General features: G+C 38.7%; 1 protein-coding gene across 1 annotated transcript in view; it reads left to right on the forward strand.

Annotated features, from left to right (window-relative positions):
* The window catches only part of AFF2 (ALF transcription elongation factor 2), a 971,857-nt gene that overhangs the window by 436,449 nt on the left and 512,166 nt on the right, over positions 1–23,242 (forward strand). The window contains exon 4 of the mRNA XM_078688633.1: positions 18,544–18,588. Coding sequence (XP_078544759.1) covers positions 18,544–18,588 — 45 coding nt within the window. The remainder of the gene's footprint in view (positions 1–18,543; positions 18,589–23,242) is intronic.

Genomic DNA, 23,242 nt, shown 5'->3' on the forward strand with positions numbered 1-23,242 from the left:
TATTAAATTCACCATCTTACTTTCCTTACACATAGGTAATGTCTACAACAACTTCAATCAGTGCTAGCCCCAAAATTGTTAGTACATTCAACAATGACTCAGACTCAAATTCAATTTATGGTGTTAATCCTCAAATAGAATAACCAGATACAGCTATCCATACAGTCGTCCATCACCACACAATTGGCTTGCAAGTTCCTTGGATGATTCTAGTAAGTTATTGGAATTACCTGTCCTAAAATATCTGCAACTTGTAAATCTGCACTCCTGTTTGCAATCTTGCAGTCTTCAATTCAGTCCCTTGAAACCCTCACGTGTGAGTAGCCACGCTATACAAACCCTGAATGACTGATTGATTGAATCTTGCAAATCAAATGACTCAATTATTGTGCCAAAGTATCAGAATGATGAAAATGATATATTTACATCAACAGTCTACCCAGCATTGCAAGCAATGGGAGCAATTACAATTCTCTCAAAATGGTAGACACTATAGTTAATCATTTATCCACTTTCCTAGAGCAAAAAGACTTATTGAAGGAGATTAAAAATGAACTCAAACACATATACAATCTCCTGAACATTCTCCTGAAGAGTCAGAAAGCTCTAGAAAAGTGGAATCTCATACCAGCTAATCTTTCTAGACTGGTTGACATAGCCAATTTATTGCAACTTTTACCTGAGAAGGTACATTTTGCCAAGTCTGGCATCCTTAAGTCAAACCCTATCTCAGCATGTGGCGATTTCTGTGCAGTGTCTTGTCCATGAACCATAGAATGTAATATTAGTTACAACTCTGGCAATCAATCACGGCGCCTGGTTCTGCCCTTCCAACTGTCACCGCAGGTTTAGGCAGCCCTTCTGATCCTAAACACCGCATAACTCTAAACTCCATTAATTTTGGTAAAATCATAGTGCTCAAAGAGTATTCTGGAATAGCCTCACCACTGCTATAAAAAATACCCGTCAAGTGCCCAAATTTAATCCAGACTTAATCATATTAAAGATTGTACAGGTGAGATAAATCATATAAATATGACCCTGCATGATCAACCATCCACCAGTTCAGGTGGTAATCCCAATGTCACTTTGAATGCTGAGGTATATTCACCCGTGAACACCGACAATAACAGTATCACTCATCATTTTGTTCCTGATTACATACCACAAGTATCATATGATATTCTTAACTATCAAAATATTTAGAAAATATGACACCAGTTTTGGGAATGAGGAATATATGTTCTCGAGATTTAACAAGTTTAAGTTTCTCTCATGAACTCAGGTCTAAAATTGAACCCACAGAAATAATGCTGCAATAATTTGGTCCAGGGAAGCTGAAGTGGCTTCTTAGAGCATATTATTATCAAAGGTGACCAAACTCAAATATCCATATATATATTGCGAGAGAGTCCTACCAAAAAGATCAGTCTGGGTCTATCAACAAAATATATCATTTTTAGCAGTCCCTCCAGTGCACCAAATAATGCCAATCTAAGTATAAGGACACCAGGTTACCATCAAAATTCCGTTAGATCTGCATTTCATTCAGAACTTGAAAGCTCCAATCCATACCTAGCAAAATCCACAATAGGGTTAGCTCAAAAGTCAATAGGCTGCTTATTTGTTCTTGGAATGCTGCTGGACTTAACACACATACATTTGAGTGGCAATGATCTAATACGTTTTTTTAGATAAAGATCAAGTGGTCTGCCTGCGGGAAACCTGGCATACTAAACATTTCCATTTACTAAACTTTCAATGAGGGCTAAAGGATTCCATGGGACATATGGTGGGTGGACTGCTAACATTAATTCATAACAGCATCAGGTTAAAACGACCATAATTAATGCTAAATTTAACAAATTGTTACACATTTTTCTAGTTTCCAAAAGGCAAAAACAAGTTCTATTTTTGAAAGTTTACTTTCTGCCATTAGTACTAAAGAATAAATTGGGTCTTCATCACTGAACGCTGTGGCTAGATTGGTTACAGGCACCAAACGAAATGACCACATATCACCAGTCCTAATCTCTTAAATGGTTGACCTATGAAGCTCCAATTCAGTTAAAAATTGTCATTCTGCTGCACATAGTCCTTCATTTCAATACTCCCAGGTACCTAGCGCAAAAGCTTGAATTATCCTGTGGTGGTAGAGCCTCAAGAAGCGCAAACACTGTTCTCTTGAACCCTCTCATTCTGAGAAAAAGAGAACATGTCACCGAGCCTTCCCCGGCGCTGCCCCAAAAATATGGAACTCTCTTCCACTGACTGCTTTCAAACTAGAAGCCAAAAGATTCCTAATGAATATTTTCTTACCTTAATTGGACAAGGGCTCACCTGCTCAAAGTCATTGATCCTACAACCTTGTACCTTCATTTGATACTGCTCTCCTCTACCGATTGCCCCCCTTCGTAGCCCGCTATATACCTGAGTACTACTCTCCTTGACCCAATTGTCCTGTAATTTTGCGATCATTCTTGTTTCCTATTCTTACCTGATGTCGATATTGCATTCATGTCCTTCCTTCCATCCTATTGTAAAGTGCTCTGAGATCCCTCTGGATCTTGTTTGCGCTATATATAACTTTATAAATAAATAAATTAAGTCCTTATTGAACTTGAGTTTATTTTGGACCAGAATCCAACTCGTATTGTTATAATCACAGAACATTTTAACAATAATTTATTGTTTAACCACTGCAAGAATCTCCCATCAGAGGATTCGCCTGACTCTTCATCAAATGTATCTTTGATATCGAAACCCACAAGGCATTCTGTTAAGGTTGATGAAAACGCTTTTAGATTTCTGATAAAAAAACAATTAATAATGAAAATGGATCCACCACTGAATTGAGCATGGCACCTGGTTACCAATAACAATTTGCCCCAATTATCTGCTGACAAAGTTACCTTAACCTGAGCGCAGGAGGTTAAGATAAATTGTAAGAAAGAACAGTAGACTAGTTGACTTGACAACTTTAGAGAAGTATAGACATGCACACAATACACTAGAATAATATACTCATTTTAAACAGGAATTTTTAGCCATTCATTTGGAACCTAGATGTAAACAGTAATATTTCATATTTTGTATTCTGTTCATTCCAATATACCGATTTGAAAGTTCATGATATACAATCTGCTTACCTTCGATGATATGTTGTGTCTGTGAATATAAGGCAGAATCTATTGGACATATCATTTGTCTATGTCCTGCACTATTGGAATTGAAGAAAACAGATTTTACGTCTGCCTTTGCTATTGCTAATTGCAGACCCTTCAGGGAAGCTATTATGTGCTGTTTTTCTGCAAACAACTGTCGATTCATTGGGAAACAGACTAAATGTTTAGATCTTATTTTGCTGCCTTTTGAAAAAGGTATCAGGAAAATGATATGATGAATGTTTTACATATTTAGCATTCTGTTCATTATTTATGTATTGCAGCTTGTGTTCTTAATTATTATAAAGAACATGTGTATATTTTTATACAATAAAATCATATTTATCAACAGTGGTGGTTTATCTCAAATTGGTGTTGCAGGCATGACTATAAGGTGTTATGCTTTTATGCTCATCTTAGGAATGTGTGTAGTGTATTTTGCTGAACTATGGAGCATTGTTCACATGGCCTGACAGAAAATGTCTTTACAGTGGCAAGTGCGTACCTATCAACCATTTGACTTAAGATTGCTGTTCATGTCCAGGTGTAGTTTTGAAAAAAGGTAATTAAGGTGAATAGAAAATTGTCTACAGGTGCTTCATGTTGAATTACTTTAAGTTTGCAAACCATGTAGAACAATGTCAAATAGATTTTTTGATGTCATCAATGATGTCACGAATGATGTAATTTTAGGTGTTATCAGTGATCTCATACAAGATGCCATTTAGCATGTCATGAGTTATGCAATATGTGAGATCATACGCAGTGCATGGTGGGGGAACAAGTTATAGTTAGCTCAGTATAGCTGTTAAATATGTATTTCTATATATATGTACAAGCGTATGTGTATATAGTTTATATAGCTACAGTTTAACCATTTCATGGTGGTTAACGTGCCATGAAAAGGCAGGCAGACAGGACTTTTGAGACCCCTAGTGAGCACCCCATCCTTCTTTCCCTCATCCTTGGTTTCTCAGGGGCACATATAGTGTCTCCTACTTATCCCTGCACCTTGTGGTAGGCACCGCAGGGTGCCTGCCACTGAGTGTAGGGATCAGCAATATGTGTATATTTTGTGTGCTGCAGCTCGCTAGTCGGGCGGTCCCATTCCCAATAGGATGGCGGTTGGACGAAAGTCTGACCGCCATCATAATCAGTCAGTTAGTGTTTTATAAATATCATACATGCTTTGCCTTCGGCCATTCCTTCAACCACTAGTTGCTAGATTCGAAGATTAGAGTAGAAGTAGAGGATGTAGCCTTATGGCCTGGAGGAAGGAAGCCCCGGGTGGCCTAGGGAGGTGTTGCCCAGGCATAGCCCATCTGGTCCCCATGGCAGAGAACCACCAGCCTCGGAGGGGTGTCCGGGCGTACCCTTCTCCCTAGTAATCCGGAGGAAAATTACCCCCTTTTCTTGATGTCGAAGCTGGGGGACTGGGTTCGAGTCTCTGCAGTGACGCTCAACATCCTGTGATTCTTGGCATATTACTTAATCTTCCCATGGCGAACAAAAATGAATGTGTCCTCATGTAACAAAACTGGTGCTATGTAAGGCGCTCTGATTCCCGATATCTTTAGGTCTAGTTTGCGCTATATAAAACTCTCTCTCAAAAAAAGAAGGAAATAGAAAGGTGATTCAAAAGAGGCTCTGCATCACAAGTTAGAGTTGCCCAAAAGGAAAACAGTTACATACTGTCAAAAACCATCAAGGAGGCATCTCTTGGGCAGTATGCCACTGTCCCACTGTGAATTTCTGATTGTCTGTCCTATGCATCAGGTGCATGCTCAGGGATGCATGCTAGTGTGACAGTGGAATCAGAGGAAGCAGAGCTGATGTAGTTAATGAAATGACAAATGTTCAATACATGTGTCCTTTGTCATTTGTTAGATGATGATGCACACTATACACAGTGGCTTTGTGGCTGCAAAGCCTATTATTTACAAAATTACAGGCTTTGTGATCTGAGGAACACAAGCCACAGTGTAGTTAACGTACTTTGTCAGTTAGAAGAGTCTTGCTGGTTTGGAAGATGTCTCTGTTACTGGTTCCAAATCAAAAAGAGGAGGGGGCAGGAAAGGGGAGTCCCCCTTCTCATTCCTAATTGCAAGGGTATGTATTTATATTATGTGACTGCAATTGCAGTGCAAATGTTAAAAAAGTTATCAATATCCGCCATGAAGTGGCAATCTGTTTGCAAAGTTGGGTCCTCGTGGAAATTCCTCCCGCTTGTGAATGGTGCTGGCAGCAATGGAGGGAGCAGATGATGGTCTAAAGAACCATGAATTCCTTTCCATTTCATCTCTGGCCTTGTAATATTTGTTAAAGCATTCCCTTTAAGGTATGTATGATGTGTATATCAAAATAGACATATAGGAAATGTGAATGCAGAGTTGAGGTCAGCGCCCGCCATCACTGGATTCCCTGGTATGCAAAGGGCGTTGAGAATCCCTTGATATTTATCCATATTAATAGGCAGGCAGGTTTCAAACATCCTGTGAATGCAAAATGTGTGATGTGATTAATTAGTACATCAGTTTCATCACAACATAACGAGCAGGTCAAAAAACAGTTACTGTACGAAAATAGTGATGGTTCTAAATAGTGTTCAGCTTAGATTTGAAAAAAGGCACTAGAAACCAGATGGCCATACACCAAACCCCAGTTTCCTTCAGGTGGGAGCTTCTGCAAGGATCACTGAAACATTAAATGTAAAAATGACAAATTTGTGTAACACTGCCCTGGCCAAAGCTCCTCTGGCTAGTACTGCACACTCCTCCTGCTACAGAGAAGTACAGGGAACATGATAGAACAATCATTTACAATGCAATAGGTCTCGCAATTACGAGTTTTTGAGCTATTGGCATTGTGAATGGCAATGCCTTTTATAAAAATTAAAAGGCATTGTCATTTACAATACCAAAAGCAATACCTATTGTATTGCAGAGCACGGTGTCCGTGAAGCGGGCACTGCGCGCATTATTAAAGTAAAAAAAAAAAAAAGAAAGAGCGCGGTGTCCCTGAAGCGGGCGCCGCGCTCATTACCAAAGTTAAAAAAAATTATAATGAATCAGAGTGCGCTGCCCCTGAAGTGGATACTGTGCTCAGTATGAAAGTTAAAAAAAAAATTGAAACCGCAGTCTCCCTGAAGGGAGCGCTGCAGTTAGTATTAAATAATAAATAAATAAACACAGCGCGGTGTCCCTGAAGCAGGCGCTGCTCTCAACATCAAACTTTTAGAAAAAACATTTCAACTAAGCGCAGTGTCCCTAAAGTCCCTAAAGCGTGTGCCGCGCTCAGCATGCACATACAAAAACAAAAAAAAGCAGCCGCCATTGTCCCCATCAGAGTCCTAAAACAAAATAGTGCTCACCCACTACCTAATGCCGGCCGTAACAACACAAGCCAAGTAAAAGGTCTAGTCATTGCGGGCAGTAACAAATGCAGACTAGCCGGTACCAAGGCGGGACTAACAACCCTATTTACGAATCATAAGCCACCATTTAAGAAGGACAATGACACAAAGCCAATGAGAAGTATGGGCAGAGAGTGGGCGGGGCTGCTAGTGCATAGCCTAATACAGCATGCCTCTCATAGCGAGCAGCGCACGCACACTGCTGCTAGTCTCGACCTAAAAACCTGTCATGAATGTTGATTTGTGCTTTATATGTTTTGCTCTTTCAGCTTTGCACTACATTAGAGCATGCCTTAAGTGTTATTTTTCATAGTAAAAGATTCTGCAGAACAATACGCGTTGCTGATTTTTCTTGTTAATATGTGTATTTATGTGAGTGCATCCGTGCGACTGCGTAGCACTGAACGACAAAAATTCTCATCTGAATTCATTCAGAGAAAATGAAGGAAGTGTCAAATACTTGTCCAAATCTACCTCGAGAAACAGAAAATCTCCAAAACTGCATTAATCTAACACCTACACATTGTGCACATTTAGAATGTTTATTCTAGTCATAAAAGTCCTCTTTGTGTGCCATGGAATATATGCAATTGACTCGTTCCCTCAATTCTTCTCTAGGTGCCATTTTCAAATGGGTTATCGGCTGGCAGTGGAATTTATGAAACTGGGTAGCAATCACGAACTCTGTAATGTTTTGGCAGAGGACTGTTGATATTTCAGGTGGCAGGATGGTGAAGAGGATCTTATAGAATGCTGAGATGTAGCAGGAATAGGGGATTTCAGCCTTTCTGGAGTTTTGTGCAAAAGGTATAGCCAAGGAAAGGGGGTCGGGATAAAGGTTTTGAATTTGGTGCTTCTTGGGCAGAATTGAAGAAGCTTGCCTATCAGCTGTGCTTGTGAGACTGTGTCTGAATTTAGAACACGAGGGATATTTAGGCATTACAGATTTCACGCATAGAAAAAATGATGGCCAAACACAGAGCGATGTGTGGACAAAGTTGTAAGGAACTATACTTAGTTCGTATTCAGCAATATTACAGACACTATTAATTCTATGGGCAAAACCAGTGTCCTGAGGGATCTAAAGATTTAGTTTGGCATTTGGTTCGAAGGGTGGTCTTAGACGGTTGTCAGTTTGTTTGTGAAGCATCTGTCTATATGGATTAAAAATTGCATTTGAGTGATGAGAACACAGACATGATAATCCTTTACTTTTTTTGATGAACAAAAAAGTGCCGTAAACATCAGAGGAGACAGAAATGGTGTTACACAAAAAACATCTTCCCCTTTGTAAAGGGTTGCAAAAACGTGTTTTAAGAGCAGGCGGCGCATCCACAGACCACTGCCTGCTCTAAATGAAACTGAAACGTTTGGAAAACGGGCTGCATTAAAAGAAACGTTGTTTTACTGAAAAATCAATCACAGATATGGTGGTCTGCTGACCCCAGCAGGCCACCATCTCTGTGATTTTGGCCAGTCCCAGAGGGTCGAAAATTTTGACTTGCTTCATGAATATTGATGAGGCAGGTCAATTTGCGACCCAATGGAAATCACAAACAGTGTCAGACACTTTCATGTACATCGCATTTTGTGACTTCTTAATTGCGAGTCTCAAAAAGTCGCAATTAGGAACTCCCAAAATCTGTCGGTTATACATGTGGCCCTCTATTACTTATCTGGGAGAGGAGCAATATTGGAATATCAGATTTAATAGATTGCGAAAGTGACAATTATAGCCACACAATTGAAATTCATTTTGTGACTGGATTATTTTCTCTAAGACTAGACCACTGCATATCATATGTGCTATGCAAATTAGCTGATTTGTTTACACGGCTTTATTTTTTTAAGAATGTACACCCTGAATAATACCATGCAAGAATTTTTAAATTGCAATGTTATCTCATCTAAAACACACAAAAATAGGGATGAAGTCTGCTGCTCGCGCTTCTTCATTTTCAAATTCCAAAATTATTGTAGGCCAACAGGCCGTCATTATTTGGAGGTATGAAATAATCTGTTTTCATTTCTGAGAATTATTTACCCTGTCTGTATAGTAGCAAGCCTTCACCTTGCGCGTTTTCATGCCTGGCTTGTCATATTCAGAATTTTTCCAAAGAAAAGCTTTTTATACAGTCACATTTCCCATCACATCTCAAGGATGATGTGCTTTGCATGATAATTAGGTTCTTTTGTTTCTTCAGCTCTCAGTTGCTTCCTATTGCATACTCACCACTGCGGGCTGTTCCTACAATGCCAAGGCAGAGGAACAACATGTCTAGTAGATGTAGTTTGACCTCCTGAAACTGCGGTTAGAATCGTGGGTATTTGTAATCTGCATCCCTGGGAAATGACCGTGACCTCTTTAGTCGGATACCTTGTACTAGAGCAGCATTAATGGAATTAATCTGCCTTGCATCGCTGTACATTTTAAATATTAGAGAAGAACCTTGCATGGGTATGTGTTTCACATTTGGCATTCTGAGTGCAAGGTATATGTTCGTATGTGCGTAATATAAAAAAAGCAATACAGCAAAACAAAAAGGTTCAATCTCTTTCAATTTCGTATAAAATGAGAGTTCGCCAGTGGCAGGATTTGTATTTCTTAAGAATATATTAACAATATATAATGCAGAGCCATAGAATATCTCTAGCAATTATGAATGTTACTCAGTGTTCATCCAGCACAACGGCTCAGTGAATTTAACATTTGTCGCTGAAACTGGTGGTGATCTACATAGCATGAATTTGAATCCTGGCAGGACTGACTCAGACTACCATCATTCTGGGGTTGGTAAAATGAGAAATACTAACACTATTAATTATAGCCTTCCCCCCTTATCTGTCTCCCTTGGGAACTACATTCTTTTTTTAGCACTTTCGCCATTCTCTTTAACGAATCAGAGAAAAGGATCTCAAAAAGACTATACAAAATTTAGAAAGTATCTCACACATTGATCAGGGAGGGTTGACACACTTACAATAAACATATTGTCGATAATAGAGTGAAATGATTGGCTGGAGTTACAACCATAGTATGAACATAGCGAGCACTGTGGTTCCTATGCCTTTAGTTTTGTGTAAATCCTTCTGGGGATTCTCAAAACAAGGGTAAAATCGTAAGGATTTCTTGGCAGGTAGTTCTTTAGGTGTGAGGACTGAAATTTGAATATATGACCTTTTACAATGATACATTAAATGGCCTCGGCCTCCTGCTTTCCAGAGATATTTGACTGATCTCATAAGCTTCACTATGCTAAATAGTCAACATCCTTGCCTCCTCCATGCTCGGGAAGTACTTGAGCAGACTTGCCTACCTCTAAATTGGAGCCAATCAATGACTTTTAGCCAAACACTAAACACATTAAATCACTCTTTAGTCTATTTAGTGGCTCTGTTGGAATTGACAGAAAATGGTAGTGGACAAACCAATGACTGCAGAGTGCCATATATCATTGGGCCTAAAAGAGATAACCCAACCAGAAAATCAAATTGCTGTTGTGAAGCTGCCAACATTGTCTGCTGCAGACTTCACTGGGAAATTCATACCAATTTCCAAAACAAAGTAAACAACAGGATCAACTGAAGATCATGACCCTTTAATCATGTGTCAGGAGCCATGTCCGACTAGCAAACTCCTCCCCAGTTTCACAATACAGATAAGCCTATGATGGGCAGAGGTATAGCTGACTAATATACACTATGCCATTTTTACACAACACAGAATGTGAGTGGCAACATTAATAAGGTGCACCATTCAGAGGCACAGGCTGTTTTATAGGTTTCATAGCAACCTCAAAATGCACACCAAATCATGTTACGTCATATGTATTTCCTCACAGATAAACCAGCTGAGCATTGTGAACATTTATATCAATTTCCTTTTCTCTGCAACATGCAGAGAATTGACCAGTATGGAAATGTGAAACTTAAACAATGACCCACAGTTCATATTCGACCAGGTCATCACAATCAGGTGCAGATCAACCATCACAAATTTAAATATAAGTCTCGGATATGGATGTGGCTAATAGCTCCAGCAAGGTCATTGTCACCTTGTCTCTCCAGTAAACAGCAAATAACACTCTTCAAGGTATTGGAGTCACTCAAAGAAAAGGTGTGAGCCTTTCAGGTCTGGAGTCAAACATTGCAGTATAAAGACAAAACTTAGTTTAGTCACTCACTGAGAGCCTCTCTTGGACCCAGCAAGTCAGTTCACACTTTCCTTCCTCACTGCCCCTGGAGTATTACCAATCCAGAACACACCTAAGCAAGTAAACCATGAAAACAGAATACTAGAGCAAAGACACTATACATACGTAAAAAGGCATAACAACCTCTGCCTAAAATGTCCTTGTAACAATGGCCTTTCATTGTACGAGATACCTTTCCTGTGCGCATGTCTTATTCAGCACTGCATTATTCTTGTGCAGGTGTCTTTCACCGTGGGCATTCATCACTGAAGTTGTACAGTGTAAATTTCACAAGACATCTAGCTTTACTGTGCAGCACACATGTAGTTCCTTGGGTCACCCGACTACCAAAGTGTTATTGCTATCTACTGAGTATATCTTTGTGTTCGCACCCCCATCTCCGATTATTCTCAAATATGACATATGACCTAAATATGCATCAGCCCTCGTAGGGAAACATAGAGGATGAGTGAGTTCCAGTCAATAGCAAATAAAACATGTATATATATTTCAATGACTTCCTGTGTTCTTGGTTCCTGTTGCTTTTTGTGTTAATACACATTTTGGAGTAGGTGTCCAATGACCACGATACAGCACTTGAGCATAATAATAGACATAGGTCACTAAAATATCTCTCATTGTGACCGAATAAAACAATGGTTTGCCGTCCTCTAATTGCCCTCCTTTTGCTCGGCATTGTCACTTCTGCCAAAGCAATGTAAGACTCTTAATGGGCGGTGTACATGTTAGAATAGCTCAGCAGTTCAGCTGAACGCAGTGTACCAAGAGGATGCTGTAATTATCTCACTGTCCTGGCAACAGACCCATTTTGCCTGAAAGTGGTACATCCTGCAGTTCATTTGAGAGTATGTGATGTGAGTGTATGCTGAGTGCATATATAATTAGTCTGTTGCCTTCTAGCCATGTCATTGCAAAGTCACAGGGAGGTGCATAGAAGTGTTGCTGGTTTAGTACATGCACAATTTTCCTGTTGCTGGTAGCTGCAAAAATAACCGTCAACATTGCTGTCTTTAGAATTATCTAAAAAAGGGGCATTTAAAAAAAAATGTGAATGCGAACAACGAAAAACCTAACCAGAAGACATACATGTCAACACAATCAGACTCCTCTCTTTTCCTCCTGTTTCTAGTTCCAGCAAAGGTTTCACAAGAATGAAATGGTTTTAGAAACAATTGAGAGAAACATTTCACAGCATGCAAATTAATTGCGTTTTATTGTAGTTGAATGGAGGTGCTGTCAAATAAAGCATGCCATTACAGTTAATGGTGTCGTTTGCAGGCAGAACGGTATCAGCTTCTGTGTTATTGGATAAACGGGAATGCAAACACAGTATTAGAAATCTTAGTGTGCTTAAAATCATCATTACAAATTTATGGACATTCTATTTGGGGTTAATTATTTTTTCTTTCTAATTGAGTCTGTCATAATTTAATGTCTCATTAAAGTTAGCGCTCACTACTACTGGTAATGTAAAACAGGTTCACTTTCGTTCAATGAAAGTGACAATTAACAGTTTCTATTTTTGTTTAAATTATTGTGTTATTTATTTTGTGGATTTATATAACACATACCAGATACATACCAGAAACTGTAGTGGTTTACAATCTATATCAACCCACATGGCTGATGAAACACCTCTGCTATAAAACGGTAGCATGTTAAACAGAAATTACCTCATACACAAGTTAGTCCCATCATGTTCAACACAATTTTTCTTGCTCAGTACCTTCAACTACTGGATGTCACTACGGTCAAGAAATGCATAGCTAACACACACACACACAGCGATCTTAGTAATGTTTAGCTATACTAACAAATTGTAACGAATAGATATGCAAAGTAGCATTTTATTTTTACAAATTCCCCAGAAACTGAAAGTTTTACACTTACGCCACAACGTCTAATTCTGTATAAAGTTCAGTAGGTTATGGCATTAGCTTTTTGTCGCTTTAACACTTGGCTTCCTAGAAGAACTTCAGTGTTATTCAGTGAAATGTTATTTACTAACTTCAGTGCTCTGTTTTTGCATCATTATACTGGCAGTTTATGCGTGGTTTGCCACAATCCCAAAATGACAATGCTCGGTTTGTAGACAAGAGACTTCCAAAGGAAGAGCCTTGCCAGTCAACACATGCCGTTGAAGTTCTGCTTGCATCATGTCCTTCACTGCAGATCAGTACTATTTGCTGTTTTTATGTTGCAGGACCTAAAATCATCTGACCTAAAAAGGACAAAAACAAATCTTTAAACTGGTCTGTTTTAACAATGATTAATTGGTTGGCTTGCCAGTATGAGTCATGAGCTGCCTGACCATCACTGGAGCTGCTCCCCTTGGGGTTGATTACAAGCCTGGCGGTCCTCGACCGCCAGGCTCACAGGGGCATTGCGGTCTCCCTATTGCCCCATTAGGAGTTTGTTGGTGTGGCTGTCACTGCCTCACCGCAGTGCCAGGGCACCGCCATTCCCTGTCGGTGTTGGGTCGTTGTAGGGCATCAATATGCTTGGCAGGACCGCAGCGGTTCCCCCAAGCACATTAGGAGTTTCCTCTCCACCAGGGTTTACTTGGCGGTTCCTCCTGTGTGCATGCACACCTGTTTCTGCAAGGCATTGACCCTTGAGTCTTTTGGCTTTCCCGTTGCGGTGCCTGTTTTTAGAGGCACTGCAGTGGAAACACCAATAAACTCCTAATCTGCCAAGTGGCCTCAACAGGGGTTTAGTGATGCAGACCCAACACATCACCCCCAAACTCTTAATCGGGCCCTTAGACTTTACTCCAGCACAATAACATGAACATATGCAGCATAAGGCGTTATTTGTACTTGACTAAAAACAACATAACTGTGCAATTGTCTTGGAAATCTGAGAAGCTGAGTTAAAAAAAGTTTATGTAACAGATTGTGTAACAGGAATGCTAGACATTTCTATCATAATAATCGAAACACTCACTGGGTACTGCCATTAGTGATTAGGGCTTTAACGTTTTGTTTAATTGGGTGTATTGACTAAATCATTACTTTATACATCTAGCACACCTGTTTGAATAGGTGTGCGTTTAATGCACCTAAATGTCACTAATTCTCTTTCCAAGTGCAGGTCGTGTTTTCAGTTTATTTTCAACAGTAAGGAAGTGCAAACTGAAAAAAAATGAAAGCTGTGTATGTATTTTGTCCAGAAAGCAGATAATATAGCCTTAGAGCCCGACGTAGCATGCTCTAGCGGCCATTAACCCCTTCACTGCGGCGGCTATTCCGTCGCAGTGCTAAGGGGGTGGGGCGGCCGCATGCTGGTGACGGAACCGCTCCGTCATCAGCCGCGGTTGGGCTGTGCTCATGACGGGGCGGTTCCGTCATGGCCCCGCCCGCTCAATAGAACGCCCAGCGCAGGCGCGGCGGCAGGGCCATGATGGAACCGCTCTGTCATCAGCACAGCGCCAAAGTGTTAAAGGCCTGCACCAGCGATAAAGACCTAAGCCAAAGACAAGGGCCTTTAACAAGGGAGCAATACTTTAATGGTGGTAGAGCCCACAAGAGAGGGCTCTAAGGCTATTAGAAAATTCCACACTTCTAGAGAACAGAATGTTCTAATTTGTAAAACAAAGGTCTAACGGAGCCTGAGGCTGTTGAAATCCCCTTGGGTTCTGTGAGGGCTTTGTTCACAGCAACAGCTGTTTACAAACATTGGAATGTTGATGCTCCAGACATCTACCAGCCATTAGAAGCCCAGAGCACGCCATTGTCTTCGATGGAGTGCTCAACATTCCAATTTTCTAATATAGCCTTAGAGCTCAACTTAGCAGTCTCTACCGACCATTGAAGGGCCGCTCCAGTGTTAAAGGCCCGAGCTTTAACATGGAGTGGGCCTTTTTATTGCCAGTAGAGCCCACTATGGAGGTCTCTAAGGCTATTAGAACATTTCACCCCTAGAAGGTAAAATGTTCTAATTTGTAAAACAAAGGTTGAAATCCCCTTGGGCTCCATGAGGCCTTTGTTCACAGCAACATCTGTAAATAAACATTGGAATGTTGATGCTCTGGGCTTCTACCAGCCATTAGCAGGTCAGAGCACTCCATTGTCTTCAAAGACGTGTTCAACATTCCAATCTTCACATTTTAATTCAGCACCCAAATGGGCCCCAAGTGCCTTTATCTGTTAACAATTTTAGGTCGATTTTTAAGGATTTTTTTTTTTACTTTACATAGCTTTCCAGAGTACTAAGTACAATGTGTGATAGATGCAGCTTTCAAGGAGTACTAGTGGGAACCATTTGTGAGTTTGCATTTGCGTCCATAATTGTAGTTATTGACTATGCTTTATTTAGGCTGTAGTTCTACCTTTTATCTCCTTAACATTCTCCATTGTTAACTACCTTCCCTAACACACCCACCAATTTTGGGGGTGTTCATTGCCCTTTCTTTTCTGGAAAGGGATTTGCTATTAACCTTCACAGGAGTGCATCTCCTAATGGTTAAAGGGTTGGACTGAACTAAAAATGTTTGTAAATACTGAACAACTCACCAAGTTGGTAATATGCACATCAGACCTTGTATTTCCAATACATGACATTTAATTAGAGTGGTCTTTATGTTAGTCCTTGATCATGACTGACTTTTTTTCTGTATCATTGTTTTGCTCTTAATTTAATGACTTTCTTCCTTATTTCTGTGTTGTCCTACCCAAGACCATTAAGCTTATACATTGTTTTGATGAGATGAGTGCTGTTATTCCACAGAATACCGAAGGGAACACTTTATTCAAAACTATTTGCAGCACTCCATAGACGTCAATGTGTCTTCTATCTTTCTCTCTCTCTGCTTTTATTTTGTGCTACGCCAATGTAGTCTCACAAAAAACATTTCTAAAGTCAATAGCTTAGCCTTTTAAAGGAGAGATCTATTGTCTTGGCGAATGCTTGTTACTTTTGTGTATGTTTCTTCTCCAAAACATATCACCCCTCGTAGATTAGTGGAAGCCCTATTCATGAAGTTTTCCTTGGTTTGGTGAGTCCAACATTATTATCCACACTAAGAACTCTATTCTACATAAAACTAATGAAATCAAATAGAAATTATATTAATTAACAATAATTCGACAGTCATAATAACAAATACAATGTTATTAAGAATCAGCATTCACTTGAATAATTCACTTTTTAAAATGTAATACATTTGAAATGAGCTCAGTTTTCAGTCTCCCCTCCACAGTCCTATGTACCACACTCATTTGCTCCAACTGTACTATTTCATGAGACCTCATACAAGACAAATGTGTGCACCAAAAATGTGTTAGGTCCTAGAACTTTGGACCTGCTGGATTGAATGTATATTGTATTCAGAGAAATCCAAATACAGATGTACGAGGTGTAGAGCATTTACCTTTTCTGTATGCTCACCTTGACATTTCACCTTTTTTATGTCTCTGTTTTAGCTGGAGTCTACAAATAATTGGGACTAAGGGCTTTTTTTGACCTGGTCCAGCATACATCACCAACAATTAATCAATAAAGAAGGGCATGCAGTTCAGGAACTGCATACCCTTCTGTATTGATTATCTGTTTTAGCTGGTATCAAGCCTCTTTGCACTGTGCAGCTGCTTTCCAGTGCGCTGGCTCAAAAATATTACTTTTAAAGTTGATTTCACCCTATTTGTCTGTTTAACTTTCCTGTGAAGCCTTGGTATATACAGGAGAAAATACAACAATGGCATTGCAGTTAAATGCCACATACAGACTGCCGTGTACACTTCCACCACAAACATATATATAATAAATAAACTTAGTTGCCATGAGCACCACTTTACTTTGGCTGCGCTGCAGTGCAAATGCACTGTAGTGACATGTGGTATGAAAAGTGTCCTTACCATGTGGTATGAAAAGTGTCTTACCGTGTAGGGAATCCGATTTTTATATATTAAGTCATTCCTAAAGTGTGAACGTTATACCCTCCAGGGCAGAACACTAAATATATAGAAAAGGTCAGAAAGCCAAAACGCATTTTCAATGTATAGTGTTAGGCTACATTCTCCTGAACAGCTCGCTAAGTACAATAACAAAACCTTAGGCATATATTTTCCTATTTTTAGGGTTCAGGGTCAGTTTTCAGTTTTTGGGTAAAGGGGTATTTTTAGGGTTCAGGGTCAGTTTTCAGTTTTTGGGTAAAGGGGTATTTTTAGGGTTCAGGGTCAGTTTTCAGTTTTTGGGTAAAGGGGTATTTTTAGGGTTCAGGTTTAGTTTTCAGTTTTTGAGTAAAGGGGTATTTTCAGGGTTCAGGGTCAGTTTTCAGTTTTTGGGTAAAGGGGTATTTTTAGGGTTCAGGGTCAGTTTTCAGTTTTTGGGTAAAGGGGTAATTTTAGGGTTCAGGGTCAGTTTTCAGTTTTTGGGTAAAGGGGTATTTTTAGGGTTCAGGGACAGTTTTGGGTTTTTGGGTAAAGGGGTATTTTTAGGGTTCAGGGACAGTTTGGGGTTTTTGGGGTACAGGGTTAATTTGTAAAAATAAAATACAATTATATTTAAATTAAATTAATTAAATGTAATTAAATATAAATTAATTATATTTTAATAGTTTAAATTAATTTAAATTAAAAAAAATATTTTTAGGGTTCAGGGTCAGTTTTGGTTTTTTGGGGTACAGGGTTAATTTGTAAAAATAAAGTAACATTATATTTAAATTATATTTAAATTAAATTAATTAAATAAAATTAAATAAAATTTAATTATATTTTAATAATTAAAAATAATTTATATTAAAAAAAATATTATATACTTACCAATATTTACGTTGTAATGGTATGCGTTGTAAAGGTACTTGCGTTGTAAAATCTTGCGTTGTAATGGTATGCGTTGTAAAAGTTTTTGCGTTGTAAAAAATTCGTTGTAATGGTAGGCGTTGTAAAAGTATGCGTTGTAACGTCATACATCCAGCTGCTAGATACTTTAATCTAAGATTTTTGTCACTTAGTTTTGAAATCTAATTTTCTGATAAAATAAGATTATTGCTCACTTTAGTGGAAACAAAACTTTATAAAAAATACTCCATGACGGAATCTCCCTTCACAGCATTGAGGGTTTGCCAAGTGGACACCATGTTTCAAGCATTCGCTCAGCAGACTGTTTGTATTGAGAAAATAAACCCTCAAAGTAGGAGTTTGTGTTCTCAATACACACAATAAATGGCCTTTTCTGTGGGGGTCAACCAGCATTTTCCCTGCCAATGTCCACCATGCATCGCATGATGGAAATTGACAGGGGAAAGGAGTCATGGTTGCCCCACCATAAGTAGGATGGGACAGCCATCACTGTAATAAGGAGGCCCTTGACATGTCAGTGGTGTATAGAGGTGGACATCAACTCTTCCTCAGAAACTAAATAGAGTGGAAATACTGCCAGTGTTAGTGGGGCAGGAACATGACTGATTTACAGCAGTACTCTCACTCTGCCAAACTCTAATATGACCCTTAGTCTAACCCATTTAGAAATAACATTATGGGGTTGTGTTTGGTGGGAATGCCTAACTAAAATGTTTGTGAACTTTCAGTAATCCCTTTCCAACACATAAGCCTATAAATATGCCATAAACCTACGAGCTACACATCTTTGTGAATACAACTATCTGAGAATTACGACATAAAACCAAATAAAAAGATGAGTACCTTACCAAAGAATGCTTATGTTTTATGGTTAAACTTAGTAATCATATGTCATCTATTATTAACCATAATCCGTTATAAAAATACTAAGTGTTCTGTGTTTTTTCATCTAGATCACCCTTCCTAATGATTCCAGTTGCGTGGAAGAAATATTAAGGGTATGTATAATATGCTTTTCTATTCTGCATAGTTGCCTTGATTTGTCTTAGTTAAGTTAAATATTGAATACTGTGCTTATTTAAAAACCTGAAGATGAATGTTTGTAGTTTATACAGATCCATGTACAACTGTACACACATACATTTTTTTTAATATTATTACAGTGTTTCTTGCAATAATGATTGTTTAAATTTCATAAAACAATGTTATGTGTTTCTTTTCACTGTAAACCTTTCAGCATTTACACAATGATGTACAGCTAATTGAACGTTCACCCTTGTCTTAGGATGTTATAAAAGTATGTATGTCTTAAAAATAATGTTACTAACCATGATTCCATAACAGTTCTAGACTGTAGCACTACAAAGTATGATTATTATAGTAGGCATCAGTCACAGGGACATGCATGAACTGCCTTCATTTAATTGTTTCAAGAGAAGCATGCTCCCCTTGTGTAGCATTTATCCCACTGAGAGCACAGACTAAAGTAACATCACTGACCAGGATAAAGGGAAATGGGCTTAAAGACGAGAAAGACACTGGGTATGTCCATCTGAACATTCCCTTGCAGTTATACTTTGTCCATCTTAAAGGTGTAGCGAAGGCCACAGTGTGTTTCAGGCATGGCTGCTGTACATCCCAGGGATACTACTGGATGACATGCAGAGGACATGTATATGCTTGGCAGAATGTTACCATGCATCTGCTATACTGCAGGGCAGGACTAGGAGTAATACTCCACATTAAGTATGTTTCTTAAAATACCTGGGTTTTCAGAGCTAGCTGGCCCCTTTTCATGCAAAGTGTCAGTAAGAGCCCTTAGTATTGAAGATGTGAAGAGATTTTCAATGAGGCAAAATAAAAGAAGAAATAACAGTTAAGGAACAACCTATAATACCAAAATGATCACAATGTACCTCAGAGTTAGCTTGATGTTTCCTCTTAATTTCTGCCTCCTTTGAGTCTTTCCTGATTAGTCTCTCCTAATGGGATCTCACCAACACTGTGTTCCTTTACAAAGTGTGACGAAGTCTCAATACTTTCTCACAGTCATAGGTTTCCCCATCCATTGTGGCGCTGCATGATTTTCCTTTGCATAGTATTGTCAAAAATGTTTTGATATTCATTTGTAGGCATGAAAGTCATTATCAAATGTGAATGTGTATGAACCCTCTCCTCTGCACAATAATTCCATTCATGATAGTGTCTCACTGTGAGTGTAGGTTGAAGATGCTGTTGACAGCGTGAGTGCAGGACGTGGTGTACAGGAACAGTTACCTGGCTTGGGAGCGATCTGGACACAACTACAAGCTGAATTCCATGTAAGAGAAACTGGACGAGGCTGTAGAGTTGTGGCTTAAATCATGACCACCTCTAGTGACACTCTAACAGGATTTATCAAGTTCCTGTGTTGATTTTGTTGACATCACTCTGAGGTTCGCAAACTCTGTGGACCACTCAGGGACATCCTCAAATCCACCATCACTTGTAATTAATCCCCTTGCTACTAACCTCAAACCCCACACCAGAGGTCAGTCTCTTGCTTGCTTCAAAGGTGAATCTATCAGAGAAACAGCACAATGGGCAGGCAGATCTGTGAGAAACCTGGAGGAAAGAAAGGGGTGGGTCAAGGAACTGTGACTTCCACATACAGTCAGAAATCTGCAAAAGCCATCGCCATAGTAGTAAATTTGGGAATAACAGTAAATAATAGAATGAATCCACTACTAATTCAATGGAACGCAACCTATGTCACTGAGTTAGTTTTCTGGATGTTATTATGCATTACATTTGAACCTTACTTCTTTTCAGATCAATATCAATATTTTCTAGAAAAGGAGCCTTACAGTGACTAACTCTTCCTAAGTTTAAGGGTGATAGTGTGTTTATGGGAGATGGTGTCTGCTTGATCTGACTGTGATTCTGGTTTATGCTTGTCTCTATTGGTGACAATTTAAGACATTTTCTAGCAGAAATCAATAGCACATTGATGACATGTTTCAGCGAACTGAAGAAAAATGATTCTGTAGTACAGTTTCTTCATATGCAAGTGGGCTAACTACAAGAGTATATTCTAGCTAAACAAGACTGAATAGGGAATGTTTCCTATAACACGCGTAACCAAGAGAAGGATTTTTGATAATAGCTAATACTCAATACATTGATTTCTTTTGTATAGGGACTCATCGAATGTTTGCAGGAGACATAAAATATCCTTATTACCTAAAAAAGAATGTATCTAGATTTAATTAAAATAGTTTAAAAGATTTATAATAGCTTTAAGCAGTACATTTCCTGAATCAAAAATATTGTCGTAACATATTTGAAGATATATTTGCTACATCAGGGGCATCAGTAATGTACCTTAGAGATTTCTGTTGCTCTAATAAATATCAGGGTTTGCACATTTGTTATTGAACCACTTAGATATAAAAGCATCATATACATCAACAGACAAAGCATTTATTAAAGGATTGCACAGAAACATATGCCAAATTATGAAGAAGGCACACATTTTAAAGCTGAATTAATTGTTGGATTCCAGGCCCTGTGGTTTGTAGTCGAGGCATCAACTCTGACCTTTGTATTATAGGCCAATCTAGAGCTACAGTAAAAAACATTTACAGATTTAGAACTAAGTGAAAACATTACATGTTATGCTGCAGTCCCTTTTGGCCTTCAATCAAATCATGTTAATTTTAGTCTGGGCTCTGTCATTCACAATAGTACCTATGCACAGATACCATGCAGAGGTGAATAACAGTGTTCCTTGCTCAGCCTACTCCTGTGTATACTTATATGTGCATATGTTAATAAGCTCAGAGCCCTTATCCTAGCTATGGGGTTACTCACCATATTTTGAAAGGAGGCACTGGAGATTACAGTAAAGGCATTGCAGTAGGCGTCCCTTCATTGGAAGTCCAACTCCTTATCAAAGGTCAAAAACCAGAGGTCCAAAAGTGAAATAACATTGCCATATTTAGGTGACATTAGCATGGCATGGATAAAGGACCTCGTTGTTGACTTATGTCTTACCTTCTATTGAAGAGCATCTCTGCATGGTGGCATGATAATGATTGAGGGATATAAAACAGCATTTCAAAGAAAAGGCAGGCTATCAGTTTAGAAACCAGGAAACCCAAGGTAAACTTTCAGGAATTCAATTACCATTGTCATTACATATGTCTTTAAGCTTCCATTTAATTAATTCATACATGTTCTTTTTGAGTCTGATATCCCATACATTTACATTTAGAAATGGAAGGTCATTGCACAATTATCTCAAGCTTGTCATATTGATTCAGTGAGTTCCACTGCAGATGCAGTCAAAGGACATGCTCGTCAAATTGGCTTGTAATTTAGAAGGAGGACTCATTCAGAAATTAATTATATACTTAGATTGATAAGTAGTCAATAAACTACTAAATGGACAAAAGACCCAAATGATTTTGACTCTAAGTCAATGGACACAGGCCTAATTTAAAGTGCTACTGGACTGTGGCAAGATATTATTTCCAAAGTGTTGGATATTCAGTGGCATAGCCTTGGCAAGATGTGAACTCCCAGCTGATTACTTGTGTCTTATTTCCTGAAAGGGGACATTAGCAATGCCAATATTATTACATATCCCATAGCAAAGCTTAGTGACTCCCCAAAAGTAGGGTTTGAATGGTGCCCGATGAAGTATACTACTTCAATTACATTGATATATTTGGGGGAAAGTGACTTGGCAGTGTGCAAGGCACTGGCTGATAGTTTATGCTATACCATCTAGTAAAGTACAGCCCCTTGCTTACCAAAGTCTAGAGAATAGGGTATGTTTTATATGATTTAAAGACTGTTAGTATTAAGCATAATGCTGACATTAAAGATCAACAATTGCCAATCATGTTATAAGTGTCATTGTAACTTTTTTGATGTATCCCTTCAAGGATTTCATGTCTGTTCTTGCCTGATATCTTATATCTGAATTTCAAAATGGCAAAACTCATTATCTGACAGTTGTGTTCACATTTCCAAATCAAATGTCTAACTGTTTTGCTCTTTAGCAAAACACTAATATGTAGATTTTAATAAGCTTGAATTGTGAATTTGACCACTCCCAAATATATACACTTTTCCCAATGTTTTGGGTAATAGAGTTGGCACATCAATTCTGCCCTTTATCGCAAATATATGTCCCTTCTTCTCAAAATATGTAGCACTGAAATTAGAATTGTATAGGTGAACGCCTTACCAAATATTCACTTTCTCATCGTTTTTGGGACTGAAGGTAGAATAATAAATCTGACCATATCAAATACATGCATTCTACTAAGTTTTTATAGAATTGGTATGAGAGAAGTAAACGGAACCCCCATCCCGATATATATGATTATTTCCCAACATTTGCTGGACTGGAGTTAGAATAGCAAATCCCAATCTTCAGATATATACACTTTTCCCAATATTTGTGGGCGAAGCAGTAGACTAATAATTCTGACCTTACCAATCTTTATTTTTATTTATTTTATTTAGCATTTTTATAGGGAGTAGCTCAACCCAGACTGAGCAGTGGTGCACTTTACAAGTAAAAGCAACATTGAAGGGCACAAAAAATCTCCATATGATGATACAGAAGAAACACTAAAAAATCTATTGCTACAGTAAACA

Source organism: Lissotriton helveticus, chromosome 4_1 (assembly GCF_964261635.1).
Source record: "Lissotriton helveticus chromosome 4_1, aLisHel1.1, whole genome shotgun sequence".
In the NCBI taxonomy this organism is placed as follows: Eukaryota; Metazoa; Chordata; class Amphibia; order Caudata; family Salamandridae; genus Lissotriton; species Lissotriton helveticus.